The 19,246-nt window shown below is 37.3% G+C and overlaps 1 protein-coding gene across 2 annotated transcripts; it reads left to right on the forward strand.

Moving 5' to 3' along the window:
- The first annotated feature begins 189 nt into the window (after nt 1–189).
- LOC120079773 (DNA-directed RNA polymerase 2, chloroplastic/mitochondrial-like) lies at nt 190–18,260 on the forward strand. 2 transcript variants are annotated; one of them, XM_039034152.1, is made up of 19 exons: nt 193–1,303; nt 2,103–2,315; nt 2,404–2,537; nt 2,685–2,754; nt 3,065–3,123; nt 3,997–4,114; nt 4,263–4,376; nt 4,452–4,583; nt 4,676–5,092; nt 12,311–12,361; nt 12,814–12,884; nt 15,470–15,554; nt 15,749–15,901; nt 16,007–16,081; nt 16,182–16,271; nt 16,375–16,422; nt 16,526–16,640; nt 16,722–16,825; nt 17,298–18,260. In XM_039034152.1, exons 1-19 carry the CDS (start codon nt 377–379, stop codon nt 17,406–17,408), a joined length of 3,087 nt encoding a protein of 1,028 aa, XP_038890080.1. In that variant the 5' UTR covers nt 193–376; the 3' UTR covers nt 17,409–18,260. The 2 variants fall into 2 exon arrangements, with proteins under 2 accessions (XP_038890081.1, XP_038890080.1); XM_039034153.1 differs by lacking the exons at nt 16,375–16,422; nt 16,526–16,640; nt 16,722–16,825; nt 17,298–18,260 and having other exon boundaries at nt 190–1,303; nt 15,749–15,908.
- The last annotated feature ends 986 nt before the right edge of the window (nt 18,261–19,246 follow it).

The following is a 19,246-nucleotide window of genomic DNA, read 5'->3' on the forward strand; positions in this document are numbered from 1 at the left end:
CCAGCAAGAATGAGACTTATAACATGAGACACTTGTGAGGACAATTTACATAATTTAGTATGGCGATGATATCATACGATGATCAATTAACATTATCTTAAAAAATTTTGGTCATTTGATTTGGGCCAAAAGATGGGTCCACGGTAGAAATTTCCCCTTGAAACTGTGTGGGGAAGTAATTTGTTTTAATTTGAGCATAAAATATTTCGAAAGATCATACCAATGGTTTTGGAAGGGTTTAAGGCGGCTACTTCTCCATCTCCCCCTATGAATTCTTATTGCTTCTGCAAAATTCTCTGTTTATCGAACTCTTCTCTTCAAATCTTCCACCAAATTACGTTCATGCCTTTCTGCTGGCACAATTTCGTGTAGTTTAATGTCCTTTTGCCAGTGTTCTTCCAATCTTACCAGCAAATTCGATAATTTCCTTCTGTTGAAAAACCCCACAATTTTTCACGAAAACCCTCCGATGATATCCACGTCTATGTGGAAAACCCTTGCAAAGCAAGCTATTTGTAGGAACCGGCAGTTTCATCTTGGTTGGCATTGCTTTTCCTGCTCCAGTGGCGTTCTGGGTCGTCCCAACGAGTCTTTATTTCGCGAAAAATTGATATCTGGTAATTTTGTTCTTAGTTCACTTCCCAAGTTCGGGAGTTGGGAAATGGGCATTGGTCGAAATGAAGTTTTGTCTCAAGAAGATTATGGAAGCAGATTATGTTTTGGGTCTATGGGAGCTCGGATTGGGTTAAATGGGTCGTGCTCGAAAGGCTATTCTAGTGTTGCTGAGGCGGTTTCGTCAACAGATGTGGATGAAGATGCATCTGTGGACAATGAAATCCAGGAGTTATTGCAAGAGATGAGCAAAGAAGAGAAGAGGCAGGTTACGTGTAGTTGGAGGAGGAGGATGAAAATGGTGAAGGGAATGGGAGCAGGGAAGTATCAAATGTTGAGGAGGAGGCAGGTGGCCATAGAGACTGAGGCGTGGGAACAGGCAGTTAAGGAGTACAAGGAGCTATTGATGGACATGTGTGAGCAGAAGTTAGCACCTACTTTGCCATACATGAAGTCCTTGTTCCTTGGCTGGTTCGAGCCTTTGTGTGATGCTATAAGTAAAGAGCAAGAATTAATCCGGCAAGGGAAGAACAGAACACCATATGCTCCTTATTTTGATCAATTACCTGCTGATATGATGTCAGTAATCACGATGCATAAGTTGATGGGATTGTTGATGATGGGACATGAGCGTGGTAATACCAGGGTTGTGCAGGCTGCTTGTGTAATAGGAGATGCTATTGAACAGGAGGTACGTTGATTTTGTAAATGTAGATCCTTTGCCAGGTCTCTAGAGAGTTTAATGCACGTTCTGGTTTGTTTGCTAGATTACTGGAAGTAACTCAAAGATAAATATAATTTAGAAAATAACTGAATTAAGCTTAGAGGGGAACATCCTCCATTTAATTGAATCAGAGTTGGGAGAAAAGGTGATCCTTCCTGTGTTGTTCTGCACTGGTTGCAATTTAATTGTTACCTTTTAAAGTGTTAAGTTATTATTTTCAATTTCAAAATTCTATCTTTTTGTATTGTAACATCCCAATATATTTTTTTTTTTTTTTTTTTACTAATTAGAAAATCTACATTTTAATTAATTAGAAAATCCATAATTAAAGTAGTAAATATATTAGATTTATTTTTTGAATATGACATGATCTTCCATAGACATTTCTTAATTTAATTAATTTAAAAATTCACATTCTAATTAAATTAGAAATTCCAAAATAAACCTCAATCCTATCAATTTGAATTAAATCCCAATTTCTCTTAACAACTCAATTTAAATTAATTATCTTCTCTAATTTGGCTCTTAAAACCAAAATTAAAGAACCATAAATCCAATCAATTTAAGATAATCAAATTTAAAATTACTGAAAACTCGGGATGTTACATGTATAATGGCTTAAGCTACATTAATCGAAGCAGTATTTTTTGAGATGTGTTTTTTGCCTAGGTGCAAAATGATAGTCTGACTTATAACTTTGAGTCTCGACATGAATTTTGTTCCACACTGATTGTAAGTTTGTAACCTTGTTGCTTAATCATGTCAGGTAAGAATTCACAAATTCTTGGAGAAAAAGAAAAAGAAAACGCATGACAAAGATAATGAGAACAATGACCAGCCTGATTCTCAAATGAAGGAACATGAAGGGTTAAGGCAAAAAGTGTCCAACTTGATTAAAAAGCAAAAGCTTCCGGCTGTAAGACAGATATTGAAGGGAACCGATGATTCAAGACCATGGGGCCAGGACGCCAAAGCAAAGGTCTGGGTCATCTTCTCTATATACAGTAGAAGAATAACGGTTGCATATTTGTTATTTGCAAAATTGCTAAAATACTTGGTGTTTTTAGGTTGGGAGCCGTCTAATTGAGTTGTTGACACAAACAGCTTACATACAACCTCCTGCCGATCAGTTGGCTGATGGTCCACCTGATATTCGTCCTGCATTTCGTCACTCACTTAGAACTGTGATGAAAAAAGCAACGTAAGTCATTTATTTATCATCATCAATTAGTCAGTCTGTAAGTTCCCCCAGTTTCTTCTCTTTGTACCTCTTAATCTTCTGATATATAAAATTGTTTCTTTTAATCTGTTTTGTTTGCTTGAATTTATTATTTCTACACTCTATCAGCAAGAATTCTGGCAGGAGATATGGTGTCATTGAATGTGACCCTTTAGTCGTCAAAGGCTTAGAGAGGACTGTAAGTAAATGCTATCCATTTTGTTTCTGGAAAATTTGCTTGTGTCCCATTCTTCTGCATTTCATTGTTGGACATGGCTAATGCCAACTTCACATTTCTTTTTGCAGTTCTCTGTACTTGTTTGTTTGGTAGAAATAGTTTCATGATGTAATAATTGCATTTGGAAAGAATTAGTTAGTTTGGCCCAAGTTCTTTGTCAGTTTTTGTTATCGTGGAGTTTTTCTTGCATTACTGAACATGCCATGGAATTTCTTGCTGCATCTTTCCTTGCTATATGTTTTACGATTGATGAGTTGTTTTTCTTAAACAGGCAAGACACATCGTGATTCCCTATATGCCAATGTTGGTGCCCCCGGTTAACTGGACTGGGTATGCTATTTCACTTTGCATTTGTCTTCAATCTGTCTTTTATGTCACTTTCTTTTTAAGATCAATTTCCTATGAGAATTAATGCTCTACAGTAGAAGGCTCATTGTTTCTTTCATCAATGAAATGTTAAAAAAAAAAAAAAATCTTTAGAGCAGAAGCAACAGCTTGAGGAGTTGAAATTATAGACATAGTACTTCAATATCCTATGAGAATTAGAACTCTTGAACTTACGTCCCACATCCAGGCATCTTAGTTGAGCTCTTTTAAGTGGGTGGAGATACGAAAGTAATATTGTGCTGATATGTGGTAAGGTAAAATGAGGGGTGCATAACTAAGAAAAATGAGAAACTTGAAATGAGCATACCAAGAAGAACACGAAGAACATGTCCCTCAACTCTAACCAATCTGTAGGAGATATTTAGCTCACAGTTTTGATAATTTTGGGTTTATGTCCTATCCAGAAAAAAAACAGATCCATGAAGCCTAGGTTTGTGCAGATGTATTTGGATTGTGCAAAAGTAATGCCATAAAAACCGTACCTCGTGTAACTTGTGTTTGGTTGTTAAGTTTATGATAAGTAAAAATAACCACATAGTTTAAAGGGTGGGTTTTTGTCAACCTAGGATCATTAGAGAAAACCAGATTCTCTTCTGAAGGATATTTCATGTAATATGTCCAAAGTTTTCTATTATTTATTTCTAAAGAATTGGTATTCTGCCGACCAATAAATAAGATAGGCACAAAATGCTGCTGACAATATCTTTAGATTTGGATCTCTCTGATTGACAATAAGCTTTTGCACCTGCGTTTTCTTTCCCCCTTGGAAACTGGTATTTTCCTTTTTAGTATAAGTTTGTTTTCCTCCTGTCACAGCTATGACAAAGGTGGACACATCTTCTTACCATCATTTGTCATGCGTACTCATGGAGCCAAACAACAACGTGAAGCTGTTAAGAGGGCCCCAAAGCAACAATTAGCTCCAGTTTTTGAGGTTTGAGATATTTAAATATTATAATTTCACATATGTGTGTGTGTTTGTGTTTTCACCACTATTTGAATCTCTCAGCTAGAAGCAAGCTTGTTGAATCTTTATATTCTGTGTAAACTTAGGCATGTTAGTGCTTTTCCATCTTTCCCAGGCCTTAGACACTCTTGGAAGTACTAAATGGAGAATAAATGTAAAGATACTCAGTGTTGTAGATAGAATATGGACCAGTGGAGGGCGCCTTGCTGATCTAGTGGATCGGGATGATGTAAGTTGCTTGATGTCATCATTTTTCTTACAACTACTTTTGATGCAAATATTAGTTTGATTTTTCCCTTTCCAGGTTCCATTCCCAGAAAAACCTGACTCTGAGGATGAAGTGCTGCTAAGAAAGTGGAAATGGAAAGTCAAATCCGTGAAGAAAGAAAATATGGAGAGGCATTCACAACGTTGTGACATAGAGCTTAAACTTGCTGTATGGTCTCACTTGTTGCAACAATTATATCTTATCTAATTGATTGTATTTCTATATCCACTTTGTTTAATTCTTTTTTGATGGTGGAACAGGTAGCAGGCAAAATGAAGGATGAGGAAGGTTTTTACTATCCACATAACATAGACTTTCGAGGCCGTGCATATCCTATGCATCCGTACTTGAATCATCTTGGTTCAGATCTTTGCCGAGGTATATTGGAGTTTGCAGAAGGTCGCCCACTCAGGAAGTCTGGCCTAGGTTGGTTGAAGATTCACTTGGCAAATCTTTTTGCTGGGGGTGTGGATAAATTATCTCATGATGGTCGAATGACATTTATTGAGAATCATTTAGAAGATATTTTTGACTCTGCTGATAGACCACTTGAAGGAAGACGGTGGTGGTTGAATGCGGAGGATCCATTTCAGTTTTTAGCCGCATGCATGAATCTTACTGAAGCTTTGAGAAGCTCTTCTCCCGAAACATTTATTTCGCATATTCCAATACACCAGGTATTCACATATTGCCACCTATCATTTCTTTTTTTCCCGCTGAAAAAGATCTTCTCCACCATAGAGCTTATGTTATAGCTTAAATTGGTATCATTATGAAAATATTTATAATTGGAAAAAAAGAAAAAAGGCCGGAGTTGGGTCTCATCATTGGGTACAAAGCCCAAAGACCGATCCAAGTCCAGTCCAAGGTCAATGGTTGACTCCAGCTTTTCCATAAATTGGATTGAATATAGATCTATCTTTTTTTGTTTAGGGATGAAAAAAGAGTAGGGAAAGGAAAAATAGCACACCAAGATTTTACATGGAAAACCCTAATTAGAGAGAAAAACCACGGGATAAGGGAATTTTTATTAGAAAACTGATACAAAGAAATACAACAGACCAACAACTTAAATAGAGAAAAGGGAAGCCCTAGGGTACAATGAAAAAGACAAAATTGCCCCTAGAGTGCAAAACCCTAATTACAACACTCCCCAAAAGTTGGGGCGTAGATGTCAATAAGACCCAACTTGCTCACACATGCGTCAAACAACTGTTTGGGTAGTCCCTTTGTTAGGACATCTGCAATCTGTTGATTGGAAGGAATATAAGGAACACAAATGTTGCCAATATCAAGTCTTTCCTTGATAAAATGTCGATCAATCTCCACATGGTTTGTTTTGTCATGTTGAACAGGTTATTTGCTATGCTTATAGCTGCTTTATTATCACAGTAGAGTTTCATTGGACCGGTATGCTCTTGATCAAGGTCTTTCAAAACTTTTTCAAGCCAGATCTCTTCACAGATTCCCAGACTCATGGTCTTGTATTCTGCTTCGGCACTACTTCTGGCAACGACACTTTGCTTTTTGCTTCTCCATGTAACAAGGTTGCCCCACACAAAGGTACAATACCCTGATGTTGATTTTCTGTCTACTACAGATCCTGCCCAATCAGCATCGGTGTAAGCTTCGATGCATCGCTTTTCAGTTTTCTTGAACATCAAGTCTTTCCCTGGAGAGGTTTTCAGATATCTCAAAATGCGCTCTACTACCCTCATGTGTTCTTCGTATGGAGACTGCATGAACTGACTTACCATACTCACTGCATAAGAGATGTCGGGTCTAGTATGAGAGATATATATTAATTTTCCAACAAGCCGTTGATATATTTCTTTGCTCACTGGAACACCTTTACTCATATTACTTAACTTTGCATTTGCTTCTATAAGGGTATCAACTGGTTTGCAACCCATCATACCTGTTTCCTTAAGCAAGTCCAGAGTATACTTCTGTTAGGAAACTGAAATTCCTTCTCTTGATCGAGCGACTTCCATTCCAAGGAAGTATCTTAGTTTTCCAAGGTTCTTGATCTCGAATTCTTCAGCCATTTTTTCCTTCAATCGGTTAATCTCTGAGGTATCATCGTCTGAAATAACAATGTCATCAACATAAACAATCAAAACTGCAATTTTTCCGGATACTGACCTTTTAGTAAACAGAGTATGGTCAGAATGACCTTGTTTATATCCTTGCGACTTTACAAACATAGTAAATCTGCCAAACCAAGCCATTGGTGACTATTTTAGCCCATATAAGGACTTTCTTAATCTGCAAACTCGGTGATTAAACTGTTTCTCGAATCCTGGGGGAGGACTCATATAGACTTCTTCCTCCAGTTCTCCATTAAGAAAGACATTCTTCACATCAAGCTGGTGAAATGGCCAATCCTTATTAACTGCAACAGAAAGAAGGATCCGAACTGTGTTTAACTTTGCAACTGGTGAAAAAGTCTCGGAATAATCAACCCCAAAAGTCTGAGTAAAACCCCTGGCAACTAATTTGGCTTTGTATCTGTCAACTGTTCCATCGGGCCTATACTTTATTGTGAACACCCATTTACATCCGACTGCTTTATGACCACTTGGAAGATTGACTTGATCCTACGTATGATTTTTCTCGAGAGCTCTCATTTCTTCCATAACTGCGGCTTTCCATTCAGGACTTTCCAACGTTGTATGTATACTGTTTGGTATCACCACTGTGTCTAGATTTGTAGTGAGGGCCTTGAACTCAGAAGACAAATTACTATAAGACAAGTAACTCTGCAATGGATATTTAGTACATGATCTAGTACCTTTCCTTAGTGCAATCGGAAGATCAAGGGATTCATCTTTGGCTTTACTTTCTTCTGACATACTGTACTCCCCCTTCGATTATGTTATTTTCCCACTCTCAACAATTTTTTCAGCGGGAATAAGAGATGCTTCTTTTCCAGGTTCTACCATGTTCTCAAGAGTCACAAAATCATCTGTCTCTGCACCACTATCGACCTCAATCACATCTTTGCTGTCATTCTCTTTCCTGCTTTTGCTCTCAACATTTTCAACATAAGCATCAGTTTTATCACATTTATTATCATGATCAGGGATAGGACTACCAGTACCTGGAACTGATCTCTGTTCAAACTCATGAACTGGAGCCGGAGAGATAACAGGCGGCGCTATTTCCTTCCTGAGATTCTTCCTATAGTATGTGATCCAAGGGACTTGTTTGGTTGGGAGGATAGGTGCATTGGTACTGATACTGACATCAAGGATGGGTTCAGGTTCAGGTAAGGCAGAAAGGCTGGGACCCCAATTGGTTTCTTCACTGGAATGCTCCCCCTGACGAGAACCATTGGGAAAGAATAGATGATCTTCAAAGAGTGTCACATCCATAGAGACAAAGTATTTTCTGGAAGGGGGTGTAACACTTGTACCCGTACTGATGTAGAGGGTACCCTACAAAAATGCATTTTTGTGCCCGAGGGTTAAACTTGATACGGTTAGGTCCATGCGAATGGACGAACACCACACAGCCAAAGACACGAAGGGGTACATCAAAAAGAAGTCTGGAATTTGGGTAAGACTCTTTGAAGAAATCTAAGGGGGTTTGGAATTTTAGGACCCGGGATGGCATGCGGTTTATTAGATGGGCTGCTATCAAGATAGCATCACCCCACAAATAAGAAGGAAGGGAAGTTGACAACATAAGTGAGCGGGCAACTTCAACAAGGTGACAGTTTTTCCGTTCGGCCACTCCATTTTGTTGAGGAGTGTACGCACAGGAACTTTGATGAACAACACCTTTGGAGACTAAGAATTCGTGTAAGGCGTTACTAAGGTATTCTCGCCATTATCACTCTGGAGAATAGCGATTTTGGTGTTGAACTGGGTTTCTATAGAATCGTAAAATTGTTGGAAAATTGAAGTGACTTCTGATTTATCTGTCAGAAGGAAAACCCAGGTTAGTCGAGTATGATCGTCAATAAAGGTTACAAACCAACGCTTCCCAGTTATGGTAGTGACTGATGAAGGACCCCAGACATCGCTATGGAATAGAGTAAACGGTTTAGAGGGCTTATAAGGTTGAGAAGAGAAAGAAACACGAGGCTGTTTGGCCTGGACACACACATCGCATTTCAATTTAGAAATATTAATGTTGCGAAAAAGATGAGGAAACAAATAATTCATATACTGGAAATTAGGATGGCCAAGGCGATAATGCCATAACATATAATCAGTTTCAGAAATAGAAAAATGGGAAGAAAACAACTAGTCTTATCACATATCCTAAAGGAAGCTTCTTCAGTGAAGAAATAGAGTCCCCTGTCATGCCGGGCAGTGCCAATCGTCATCCCCAAGTGCAGATCCTGAAAAACATCATCAGGTGAGAAGATAACACGACACTTCAAATCTCTTGTAAGTTTACTAATAGATAACAGATTGTAAGACACTTTTGGCACATGCAACACATCTTGGAGTATTAAGCCGGCAAAGGGTGACACCCGTCATTTTCCAGCAACGGGGGCAAAGGACCCATCTGCAATTCTGATTCTTTCATTTCCAACACCAGGTTGATAAGCTAAAAATTGATCAGAGGAGCTAGTTAAGTGATCTGTGGCTCATGAGGCTAATATCTACGGTTTAATACCAGTTATACTCACAAGGCCAAAGGAGTGAAAAGTACCTGTATGGACGATTGCACTTACATCCACTGTAGTAGTAGTGCTCTGAGTAGTTTCCTGATTCTGAGTCTGAGTATCTCCAGTAACAGATTCACCTACAAGAGCCTGGCTTGGCTGTCGTTTCTTACCATTTGGCGGTCGGCCGTGAAGTTTCCAGCACTGATCTTTCGTGTGCCAGGGTTTCTTGCAATGTTCACACACTGGGGCGGCNGACTTGGCTGTCGTTTCTTACCATTTCGCGATCGGCCATGAAGTTTCCAACACTGATCTTTCGTGTGCCAGGGTTTTTTGCAATGTTCACACACTGGGGGCGGTTTACTGTTCGGTTTATCTTGGACAGGGCCTGATGTTTTGAAAGCAGCAGAATCTATTGGTGTTACAGGTGTACTGTTCATGGCCCTCGACCTATCTTTCTCCCGGCGAACTTCATAACAAACTTCCATTAGGGATGGTATAGGTCTGGTCCCCAATATACGACTTCACACTATATCAAATTTAGAGTTCAGTCCTGCAAGAAAGTCATACACGCGACCCGTTTCTTCAGACTAATAATGTAACACTCCACAAGGATAGTTCCAAATCATTTCACGGCACAAATCCATCTCTTGCCACAACAGAGATAGCTTGTTAAAGTAAGCAGTAACGTTCATCGTTCCCTGTTTATATTCATGGACTTGTTTATGTAGAGTATGTAACTGAGAGGCATTCTGTCTCCTGGAGTAGAGTTTTTGGGCTGCCTTTCAAATATCACGAGCTGTAGCTACATACAATAAAGGTTTTCCAACCTGAGGTTCCATACTTCCAATCAAAATCGATCTCAACAAAGAATCCTCTCCTTTCCACATTCGCTCTTGGGGATCACCGATCCTTGGTTTTGGTATTTCACCTGTCAGATATCCAAATTTGTGACGGTTCTCAAGGGCCATTTTAATAGATTGGGGCCAAGAAAAGTAATTATCACCATTCAACTTTTCTCCTATAATAATTCCAGAAGAATTGCTTATAGTTCCAGAACATAAATTTGAGGGGTAAGTAGGGAACGAAGTTACCGAGTTTTCAGGATATGGGTTTAGATCTAGTTGGATCTTGGATGTCGATCCCAGGGCTTCCCCAATAGCAGCAAGCTGCTGCTGAAACATCTCGTTCTATCGTTTAATCTGCAACTGCAACTGGGTAACTTGATCTTGGATTATATTTCCTTGGTCCTGGTGGTATGATGAAGACTCACCCCCTCCAAACTCATCCATGATCGGCGAAAACTACCCCATTCGGTTATTCATACTTGGCTGGAAAATACCCATACCTCTTCCTCTGTCTTCTGGTGCGGCAAAGGTTGGGATGAGGCGCCGATTTGAGAGGAGAAGACCGGCGGCAACCCCAACGAACGGAAACTGGACTGGTCGGCGTTGGGCATCACAGATCTGGACTGGTCGGTGTTGGGTATAGCAGATCGGGGCTGGTCAGCGTCGGTCGGCAGCGTCTGAGATCGACCGGACAGATTTCGTGTAGCTTCGTCTACGCGCGACCGAACCCTGTCTCTTATACACATCTAGATGTGTATAAGAGACAGGTGTTGGGTATAGCAGATCGGGGCTGGTCAGCGTCGGTCGGCAGCGTCTGAGATCGACCGGACAGATTTCGTGTAGCTTCGTCTACGCGCGACCGAACCAGATGGGTACCTGCTGGTTTGCTGGTCGCCGGTTGCTGGGTCTGGCGGCTGGTCATTCCGTCTGCGAAGGAGTTGGCCAGCGGTGGGTAGGGTTGCGACGGCTAGTCTTCACGAAAGTGGGGAAGAAGAGTTTGGAAATACCTGTCAATGGCTTTTTGGATAATACTGATTATATCTGGGTTATTGGTTTGGAATTCTCCTGTTGGATTTTTCTCAATGGTGGCCAGGGTTTCGTCTCCATTCTCTGGTACCATGATGAAAAAAAAGTAGGGAAAGGAAAAATAGCACACCAAGATTTTACATGGAAAACCCTATTTAGGGAGAAAAACCATGGGATAAGGGAATTCTTATTAGAAAACTGATACAAAGAAATACAACAGACCAACAGCTTAAATAGAGAAGGGAAGTCCTAGGGTACAATGAAAAAGACAAAATTGCCCCTAGAGTGCAAAACCCTAATTTCAACATTTAGTTTTAACTAGTTTTGCTCTTTATGGTTTGTTTCCTTTCATACACTTGTAACATCTTTTATTATCTTGATGAAGTGGGTTGTTTCTTGTTAAAAAAAAATTGGGCTGGCCCATGGGCCAACCCGTTTGAATTGTATATGGATCGGCCCATGGGCCGACCCAAATGCACAATCGAATATAACAATATGTATTTTATATATAATTATTAATACTCATTAATAAATAGTAAATATTTTAATTTTTTTAGAAAAAACAATTCAACAACCAACTAATTTTCATCTACAAGTCTTGGGGATTGAAAAAAAATAAATGAGAGAGAAAATTAAAAGTGTGTAGGATAGGGTGGGTGAGGATTGGAAAGTGAAAACCATTAAAGAATCACTCTAATCTATTCTTGTCCCACATTGGAAAATTTGAAGATGAGGGGGTTGCATACTCTATAAATAAGTCTTCAAAGTTATTTTTACATTTGAAATAAAATAATACTTTATTTGAAGGGCCAATCCAAGTCGGATCCAAAGGTCCAGTCCAAACCCAATCCAATTTCGACCCATCGAGCAAGGTCTATGGATTGGGCTATGTGCCTATGTTTAAGAGGTTGGTTTGGCCCAAGTCCGACCCAATTGCTTGAGGCTCGTAGGCTTGGGCTAGGGTCAAGCCTGGGCCTTTGATTCTTTGGGTTGCGCCGGGCAATGATGAGGCTGAGCTGGAGTGAATAGACTAATAGAAGCTCATACGTTTCCCGCTTCTCCATCGATTCTAGGACTATTTGTTGCTATACTTCTACTCAAATTCCTCCTTGCGTGTGGATTTGGCATCTTATACGCTTTAACCATTAGGGATATTCTGTCCTTTTTCTACACCCGTTCATGGGTAGTGTGTTTTGGTCTTTTTTTCATCACTAGAGTTAATTCATTATACATATTCTTTGTAATTTAGTATGTCCTTTGTGATTGTGAGTTATACTTGGGTTGGTTTTCTTGATCCCCTTACATGCATAACTTTTTTCAAGTTAAAAGGAAATGAGTTTGTTGTTTCCCTTAAATCTCTAGCGCTCCTTACTCTTTCTTTTTTCTGTGTGATTTTCTAGGATGGTTCTTGCAATGGGTTGCAACACTATGCTGCTCTTGGACGTGACAAGGTAGTCAATATTTTAGCATTCATTTCTTCAATGAAAAGCTTTGTTTTTGTTAAAAAAATGTATTTTAGCATACGTTTTAAATGGCAAAATAGTTGAAAATATTTTTAAATATAGCAAAACTGACACTGATAGATGTTTATCAATGTTTATCACTGTCTATCGCTGATAGTAATGACATTTTGTTATATTTGTAAATAAGTTGACTCATTTTCTTGTATTTAAAAACAACCCTTCATTTATTTCATAGTGCGTAAGCAATTAATATTTCTTCCGACGATGACATCACATTAGGGATAAAAATATTTTGAAATACTAACCTGTCCGTACACCTTCACGAATTGCTACGATTGTAAATTTGATCCACTTTTATTTTGGGTTTTAAGCTTTAAATTTTAAATTGTTCCATTATTAAAATTTCTAAACGAAATACAATCTATGTTTATTGTGTTCAGTTAGGAGCAGCAGCTGTCAATCTGGTTGCCGGAGAGAAGCCTGCGGATGTTTACTTGGGAATAGCTGCTAGGTATGTTACATAAACATGGAGATAACATTTGTCGTGCCAAAAGCGTGTGATTTTATTGCTCACAATTACACTAGTAAAATTTCAGTAAGGATGCAAACAATTTTTTAAAATTCTGGTTGGGTTTTTAATATAATGAGGGAAGATTCAGTTGCATGGGTAAAGTTTAATCTCTTTCCGACCCATTGTATTTTCAAATACTCGGTAGATTGTATTAAACAAAATAGTGGTTTGTTGAAAAGAGCCTACTCTTTAAAGGATGTTGCTGTATTCTCATTGTTCTGGGCTGTCTTCCAAGGAATAGTGACGTTAAGAATTCTTTTGAGTGGGGCAGGGAATAGGGAATAGGTTTTGGTGGTCTCACATGGAATCTCGGATCCTCTTAACTCTCAAGGAATTTTGATGATTCACAAACAAGGAAATAGACATTAGTGGGCCAATATTGTTATTTTAATAAAAAATTGGAGAAAACAGGTGCTTTATAAAAAAAATAGAGGAAACAAGTTTTTTTTTTTTTTTTTTCTAAATGCGTCTTTTAGAGAGACGCATTTAATTTTTTTTTTAATTTTTTATTCGGGCCGTTAACAGAAGTTGAGTTTTTTTTTTTTAATATTTTAATATTTAATTTTTTAAATTTTGAATCAGTCTTTTAAAAAGATGGATTCGACGTCTCTTTTCAACTTTTTTCCTTTTAATTTCTTTGAATCCATCTTTTAAAGAGAAGGATTTCGTGGTTTTATTTTTTACAAAATTGTAACCGAGATGGATTAGATGTTGCAATGTGTTTTTTTTTAAAAGAAAATTATACTCAATTTTGTCGATTGTTGATTTTTTTTTTTTTTTAAATCATGGTGATTTTACGAGTGATACTATTTTTTATCCAACTTCTTTTAATGTTGGTGAAATATTTTTAGAGATCATAGCGATTCTTTTAGTACTAATATTTTTTTAAAAACTTCATTTTCAACTTTTGTAAATGAAGAATGAAGTTGTAAATAATAACAAAAAATAATTGTCAGTAGTAGTACAACTTAAAAACTTGGTAGAAGTTTTTTCTTTTTTCAAATAATTAACGAAATGGAAGAGAAGATAATTACATAACCTTTAGAAGAAATATATAAGTATCAACTTCTCGTACTATATTTTTTCATTGTGTCAAAATTTTAATTATATGTTAGTGTTAGTAGAAATGTGTAAAAATAAATTTATAATAAATAAATAGAAACATAACCTATGGAGTAGAATGATAGTGGTGGACTACACAAGATCGTAAAAAAACTCCTTAGAATCAAAATTGTAAGGTTTAAATCCTATTTTGGTCCCCGAACTTTGAATCTTGTTTTGTTTTGGTCCTTGAACTTTAAAAAAACGTTCATTCTAGTCCCTGAACTTTTAAAAATTACTTACTTTGGTCCCTACTATTAAAATTCTGTTAACTCTCAAACATAATGGTGGGATGACTTGTATTTTTGAATGACTAGACTGCCAAATAAGTTAGCCATACTAAAAAAAAATCTAGGATTTCAAATTTGAATTAGGTGGTAAAGTGATTTTCTATATGGGATCTCAAAAGTCAATTGCATCCAAGATTTTGCCCATTTACTATTTTGGCACATTGGTTGTTGATATTTTACTTCACAGATCTTGCTCAATCCATGCTAAATGCAATTTCATCCTTAAGCATATTTCATCTTTAAAGAGTTAACATATTCTTAATAGTAAGTACCAAAATAAACACTTGCTAAAAGTCAAGGGACTAAAATGGACGTTTTTTAATGTTTAGGGGACCAAAGGATTTAAACCAGATAATAAATAATAAAATGAAAAAGATAGAACGCTGCACAAAAGGAGGTAAAGGAAACTGAGGGAAGGGGAGAGATGGAAAATAAGAAAGTGGGACATGTAAGTGTTGCGGTGGAAATATTTTTTGAAGAGGAAGTAACCTACTGGTGGAGTGAAATGCTGGAGTTTGGTGGAGTGAAATGGCCGTAAAGTGGGGGTATTAATGGCCTCATGAATTCGTTTCTTATAGAAACAAATTCAACATTGGACAGAAACCATCTTTTCAACAGCCGGATTCTGATGGATGTTAATTGTTAACTCCGTTTGCTCCCTTTTCCTTCTGTTGGTCAGCTGGTCAATTTTTTTTTTGAATTCGTTTCCAACACCTACGAATTCACATAAAGACAAAAAAACATGTTCTTCCTAATTTATTCTCAAAGAACTGGTTTCATACGATTATTTTTTTAAAATGCGATATTCATCTTACTAATCCCAGTTCTTAGAGGGCTTCTTACTTCACCTCAAGGGAGCTTTAAAAATCCTCTTTTTCATTTTCTAAAACAAGATCCTTATGTGCTTGAACCTAGTCTTCACATGTAGCAGTTTGTAAATACAATCTGCAGTCTGTCAGTGACTCAAACTGATCATAGAAGTTGACATGTTAGGATACTGATATCCTTTTATTCCCCTTTCTAGTGGATGAAGTAAAGCATTTAATTAATAACACCATGGATTTTTTTTTTTTTTGGGAAGCCTACACTACACCACAGAAATTATATATATATATTATATATTTATTGTTGTAGGGTTCTGGAAATCATGCGAAGAGATGCACAAAAAGATCCAGCAACTTTTCCAGATGCATTGCGTGCAAAAACATTAATAGATCAGGTTCTCTGCCAACTTGAGATCTCGGAACATTAATCTATGTATTACAGTGCAAAATGGGAAAATATAAACTATTTGATGCAATCACTGAATATTTTGCAACCAGAAAAAAACTGGTATTAGGTAGACATAACTGATGACTGATGTTTATTCTTGTTTTGATTGTTTTCTGATCCTTATTGCCAAAACTCTTATAGGTGGACAGGAAATTGGTGAAGCAAACAGTGATGACATCGGTTTATGGTGTCACCTATATTGGTGCTCGTGATCAGATAAAAAGGAGGCTGAAGGAACGTGCTGCCATATCTGATGATTCAGATCTCTTTGGCTGTTCTTGCTATGCTGCCAAGGTAGGAGGCAGGTCCTTCCATCTTCGTTTTAGGAACTTCTATGAATTAAATGCATGAATTAGTGGTCAAGTATTTAAATAGTCCAGTAACATTATGTGTGAGCAGACGACGATGACGGCATTAGGGGAAATGTTTGAAGCAGCTCGTGGGATCATGAATTGGCTTGGAGACTGTGCAAAAGTTAGTTCTCTTCTCAGCTTTTTTCTTTAAGGAAAAGAAAACAATTGTGAACTCCCCTTTGGCTATGTTTGGAAATAATACGAAGTTGATATTCAAATAGATTATTGCCTCGGAAAATCAACCTGTGCGATGGACTACACCCATTGGACTACCTGTTGTGCAACCATACCGCAAATTGGGAGAACATCATGTGAGTGTTGAAGATTTTAGATAATCAGTCAAACTTACCAATTCTCTTATGGTCGTATCAAAAAGATATTCAAAGGTATTGACTAATCTATGATTGGTTTCAGATCAAAACTTCTCTCCAAGTCTTGACACTACGACGAGAAACAGACAAGGTAACATTATAACTTCACTTGAAACTTCTCATATTATCAATGAAGGTTTGTTTTTACTTGTAAAAAAAATTGATTGGAAGATTTTTTTCATTGGATGTTGCAGGTCTTGACAAGGAGACAGCGGACAGCATTCCCACCAAATTTTGTTCACTCTCTTGATGGTTCTCATATGATGATGACTGCAGTTGCCTGCAAAAAGGCAGGTTTGAATTTTGCAGGTTCGTCCTCATGAATTATTCTCTGTTATCTAGGCTTTCACACTCTACTAGTGCTAACTGCTATACGCTCATGTATATCAGGGGTCCATGATTCATACTGGACACATGCTTGCGATGTGGATGAAATGAATAGAATACTTAGAGAGAAGTTTGTTGAACTTTATGAGACTCCAATACTGGAAAATGTACGGCTTTCCTACCTCATATTTCATTTTGAACATTATGAGAAGCAGCTTCCCGTTTGCTTGATGTATATAGTCATAACTCGTTTGTGAATGAGTAAAGGGAAAAAGAAGGTTTGGATAATCTTTATCTTTTGAAATCTGTTGCCTCTAATTGTGCAGTAAATAAACATAGGAATAGTTCTTGGTTTTAAAGAAAATGCAATTGGTAAAGGTGGGAGAGGATTAAAATGTCTATCATTGGTAAAGAAACAGAGGGTTCCATGGAAGTTGGGAAAGTTACAGTCTTCTTATCACTAGTTCTTGTCTTTGGAATTGATAGTTTCTTTCTTGCTACTGATCAGGTAGTTAGTTCTCTTTGAAATTAATAGGAAGTTACATCATCGTGAAGAATATATTTATTTATTTATTTATTATCATTTTTGTGCTATAATCGTTGACGTTGCAACTGATCTCATTGATTGTTTGCTCATAGTTATTAGAGGGCTTTCAGCGATCTTTTCCTGGATTGGTCTTTCCTCCTCTACCCGAACTGGGAGAATTCGACCTAAAGGAAGTTCTGGAGTCACCTTACTTCTTCAACTGAGTTTATATGGGTACATTTCTCTTCATTTTCCACTCTTTTAATGCGATCAGCTGAGTTTGCCTGCTACTGTGATTCAACTACCTCTCAAGAGTAATGGGGGAAGATGTTGAGAATCGCTGGTGCAGATTGGCCACTCTGTTGTAAATAAACATCAGGTTTTCTTCTCTTAGAAGACTCGACTCAGGTGGACTTCTAAAGAGCTTTCGGCTCGAATATGCAGAAGAAAATGGTCAGACAGACGATACCCTTTGAACACAACAAAGCAATAGCCATGTATTTTCTTCTACATATTCTTCAACTGGAGCTGCTTACCAACATACAGATAAGCAAGAACTTCCCATCCGTTTGCGTGGCTGCGTTTGTCAGCGATGATTGAGAGTCGGAATATATTTTCCAGAAAGGAAAGCATGATATGATCAAGATTTGATGATAACAAAGGATTGCTTGTTTATATCTCCCCACTCTATGATTCAGATGAAATGTGAAAGTGGTGAAAAAAGTTCACTATTGCCATTTTCTGAATTCATCATAAGTTCTGCAGCTCTGCCACAGGCTTGCACCTCTCTCTTAATGTTACTTACCTCATTTCAATCTCTACAGCTTTAATCCTTATAAATTGTTGCAGTCTGCTTTAATGTATCTATATGTTTGTGCATTTGCCAAGTATAATGGACTGGCAATCTGCCCTCTGAATCTGCCGGTTCTCTTGTATGGTGGGGAAATTAGCTGCCAATAGAACATTGAACAAATGCTATATTAACAAAATGATGATGTGGTACATCTATTTGACATATGTACCATTTGATTTTCCATGATATTAATGGATGAGATGATAGAAAAAAATTGCACAAAGGGGTGCTAGTGCCGGTGTTATATATGATATAACATATTCTCATTTATGAAATAATGTTTCAAATGCTTTATATAGGAGATAATTTTCCGGAAGAGCCATTTTAAAAGTTCAAAATGATAAATGACCTAGTTTTTTTAAAAAAATATCAATTGTCCCTTTGTTGATGTTATAACCATCCCGAAAGAGCCATTTTAAAAGTTCAAAATGACAAATGACCTAGTTTTTTAAAAAAATATCAAATGTCCCTTTGCTAATGTTACAATCACGTGAAGTTATGGTATTATCCTTTTTTCTTTTTCCTCTTCTCCAATGCAAGAAATCTTCTTCTGCATGTCATTGTCTTCTTCTTCGATATGACGAGTCTATGCGAGTAGCTCCGACACAATCAACTCCAATAAGCAAGAGACGAGAGAGAGAGGTGATTTTGGGAATGAGGAAACAAAGAGAGGAAGACGAGCGAGAGCGACGTAGTGATTTGTGAGTGAAAAAAAAAAGAGAAAGCAGGATGAGCGAGAGTGAGAGACCTAGTGATTTGTGAGTGAAAAAAGAAAAGAGAGCAAGAATGTTTTTTCACTACGCGCGAGTATATTTTGGTAATTCTATCTGAATTTGACGTCAGTAAATGATCATTTAGTATTTTTTTTTTAAATGGATCATTTCACATTTTTTTACCTAATTTTTGGGTCATCCATCCCATGGACCCTTTATATAGGTACTCTTTATTTATCCTAACTCATTTCAGTTTATGCATCTCTAATACTTATGTAATCATTAAAAAGAATTAAATCTATGTAACAAAACAAATTAAAATTTAGTCTTTGAACTTGTGTCTATTTGGTCATTGGACTTTTAGAGTGTGTTTGGGGCGAAGATTATCCTAAAACTATAATAACCATCTTTTACTATAATAAATACTATTTTGTATTTCTCAATTAGCTACGGTCAACACAATTTCAAAACCCTAATTTGTTATCGTATTTACTAT

The sequence above is a fragment of the Benincasa hispida genome, chromosome 6, assembly GCF_009727055.1.
Source record: "Benincasa hispida cultivar B227 chromosome 6, ASM972705v1, whole genome shotgun sequence".
In the NCBI taxonomy this organism is placed as follows: domain Eukaryota; kingdom Viridiplantae; phylum Streptophyta; class Magnoliopsida; order Cucurbitales; family Cucurbitaceae; genus Benincasa; species Benincasa hispida.

Coding starts and splice junctions, on each gene's coding strand:
- LOC120079773 (XM_039034152.1), top strand. CDS start 377: ATGTCCTTTTGCCAGTGTTCTTCCAATCTTACCAGCAAATTCGATAAT. Junction 4,115..4,262: donor AATTAGCTCCAGTTTTTGAG/GTTTGAGATATT, acceptor CATCTTTCCCAG/GCCTTAGACACTCTTGGAAG. Junction 16,082..16,181: donor GGCTTGGAGACTGTGCAAAA/GTTAGTTCTCTT, acceptor ATATTCAAATAG/ATTATTGCCTCGGAAAATCA.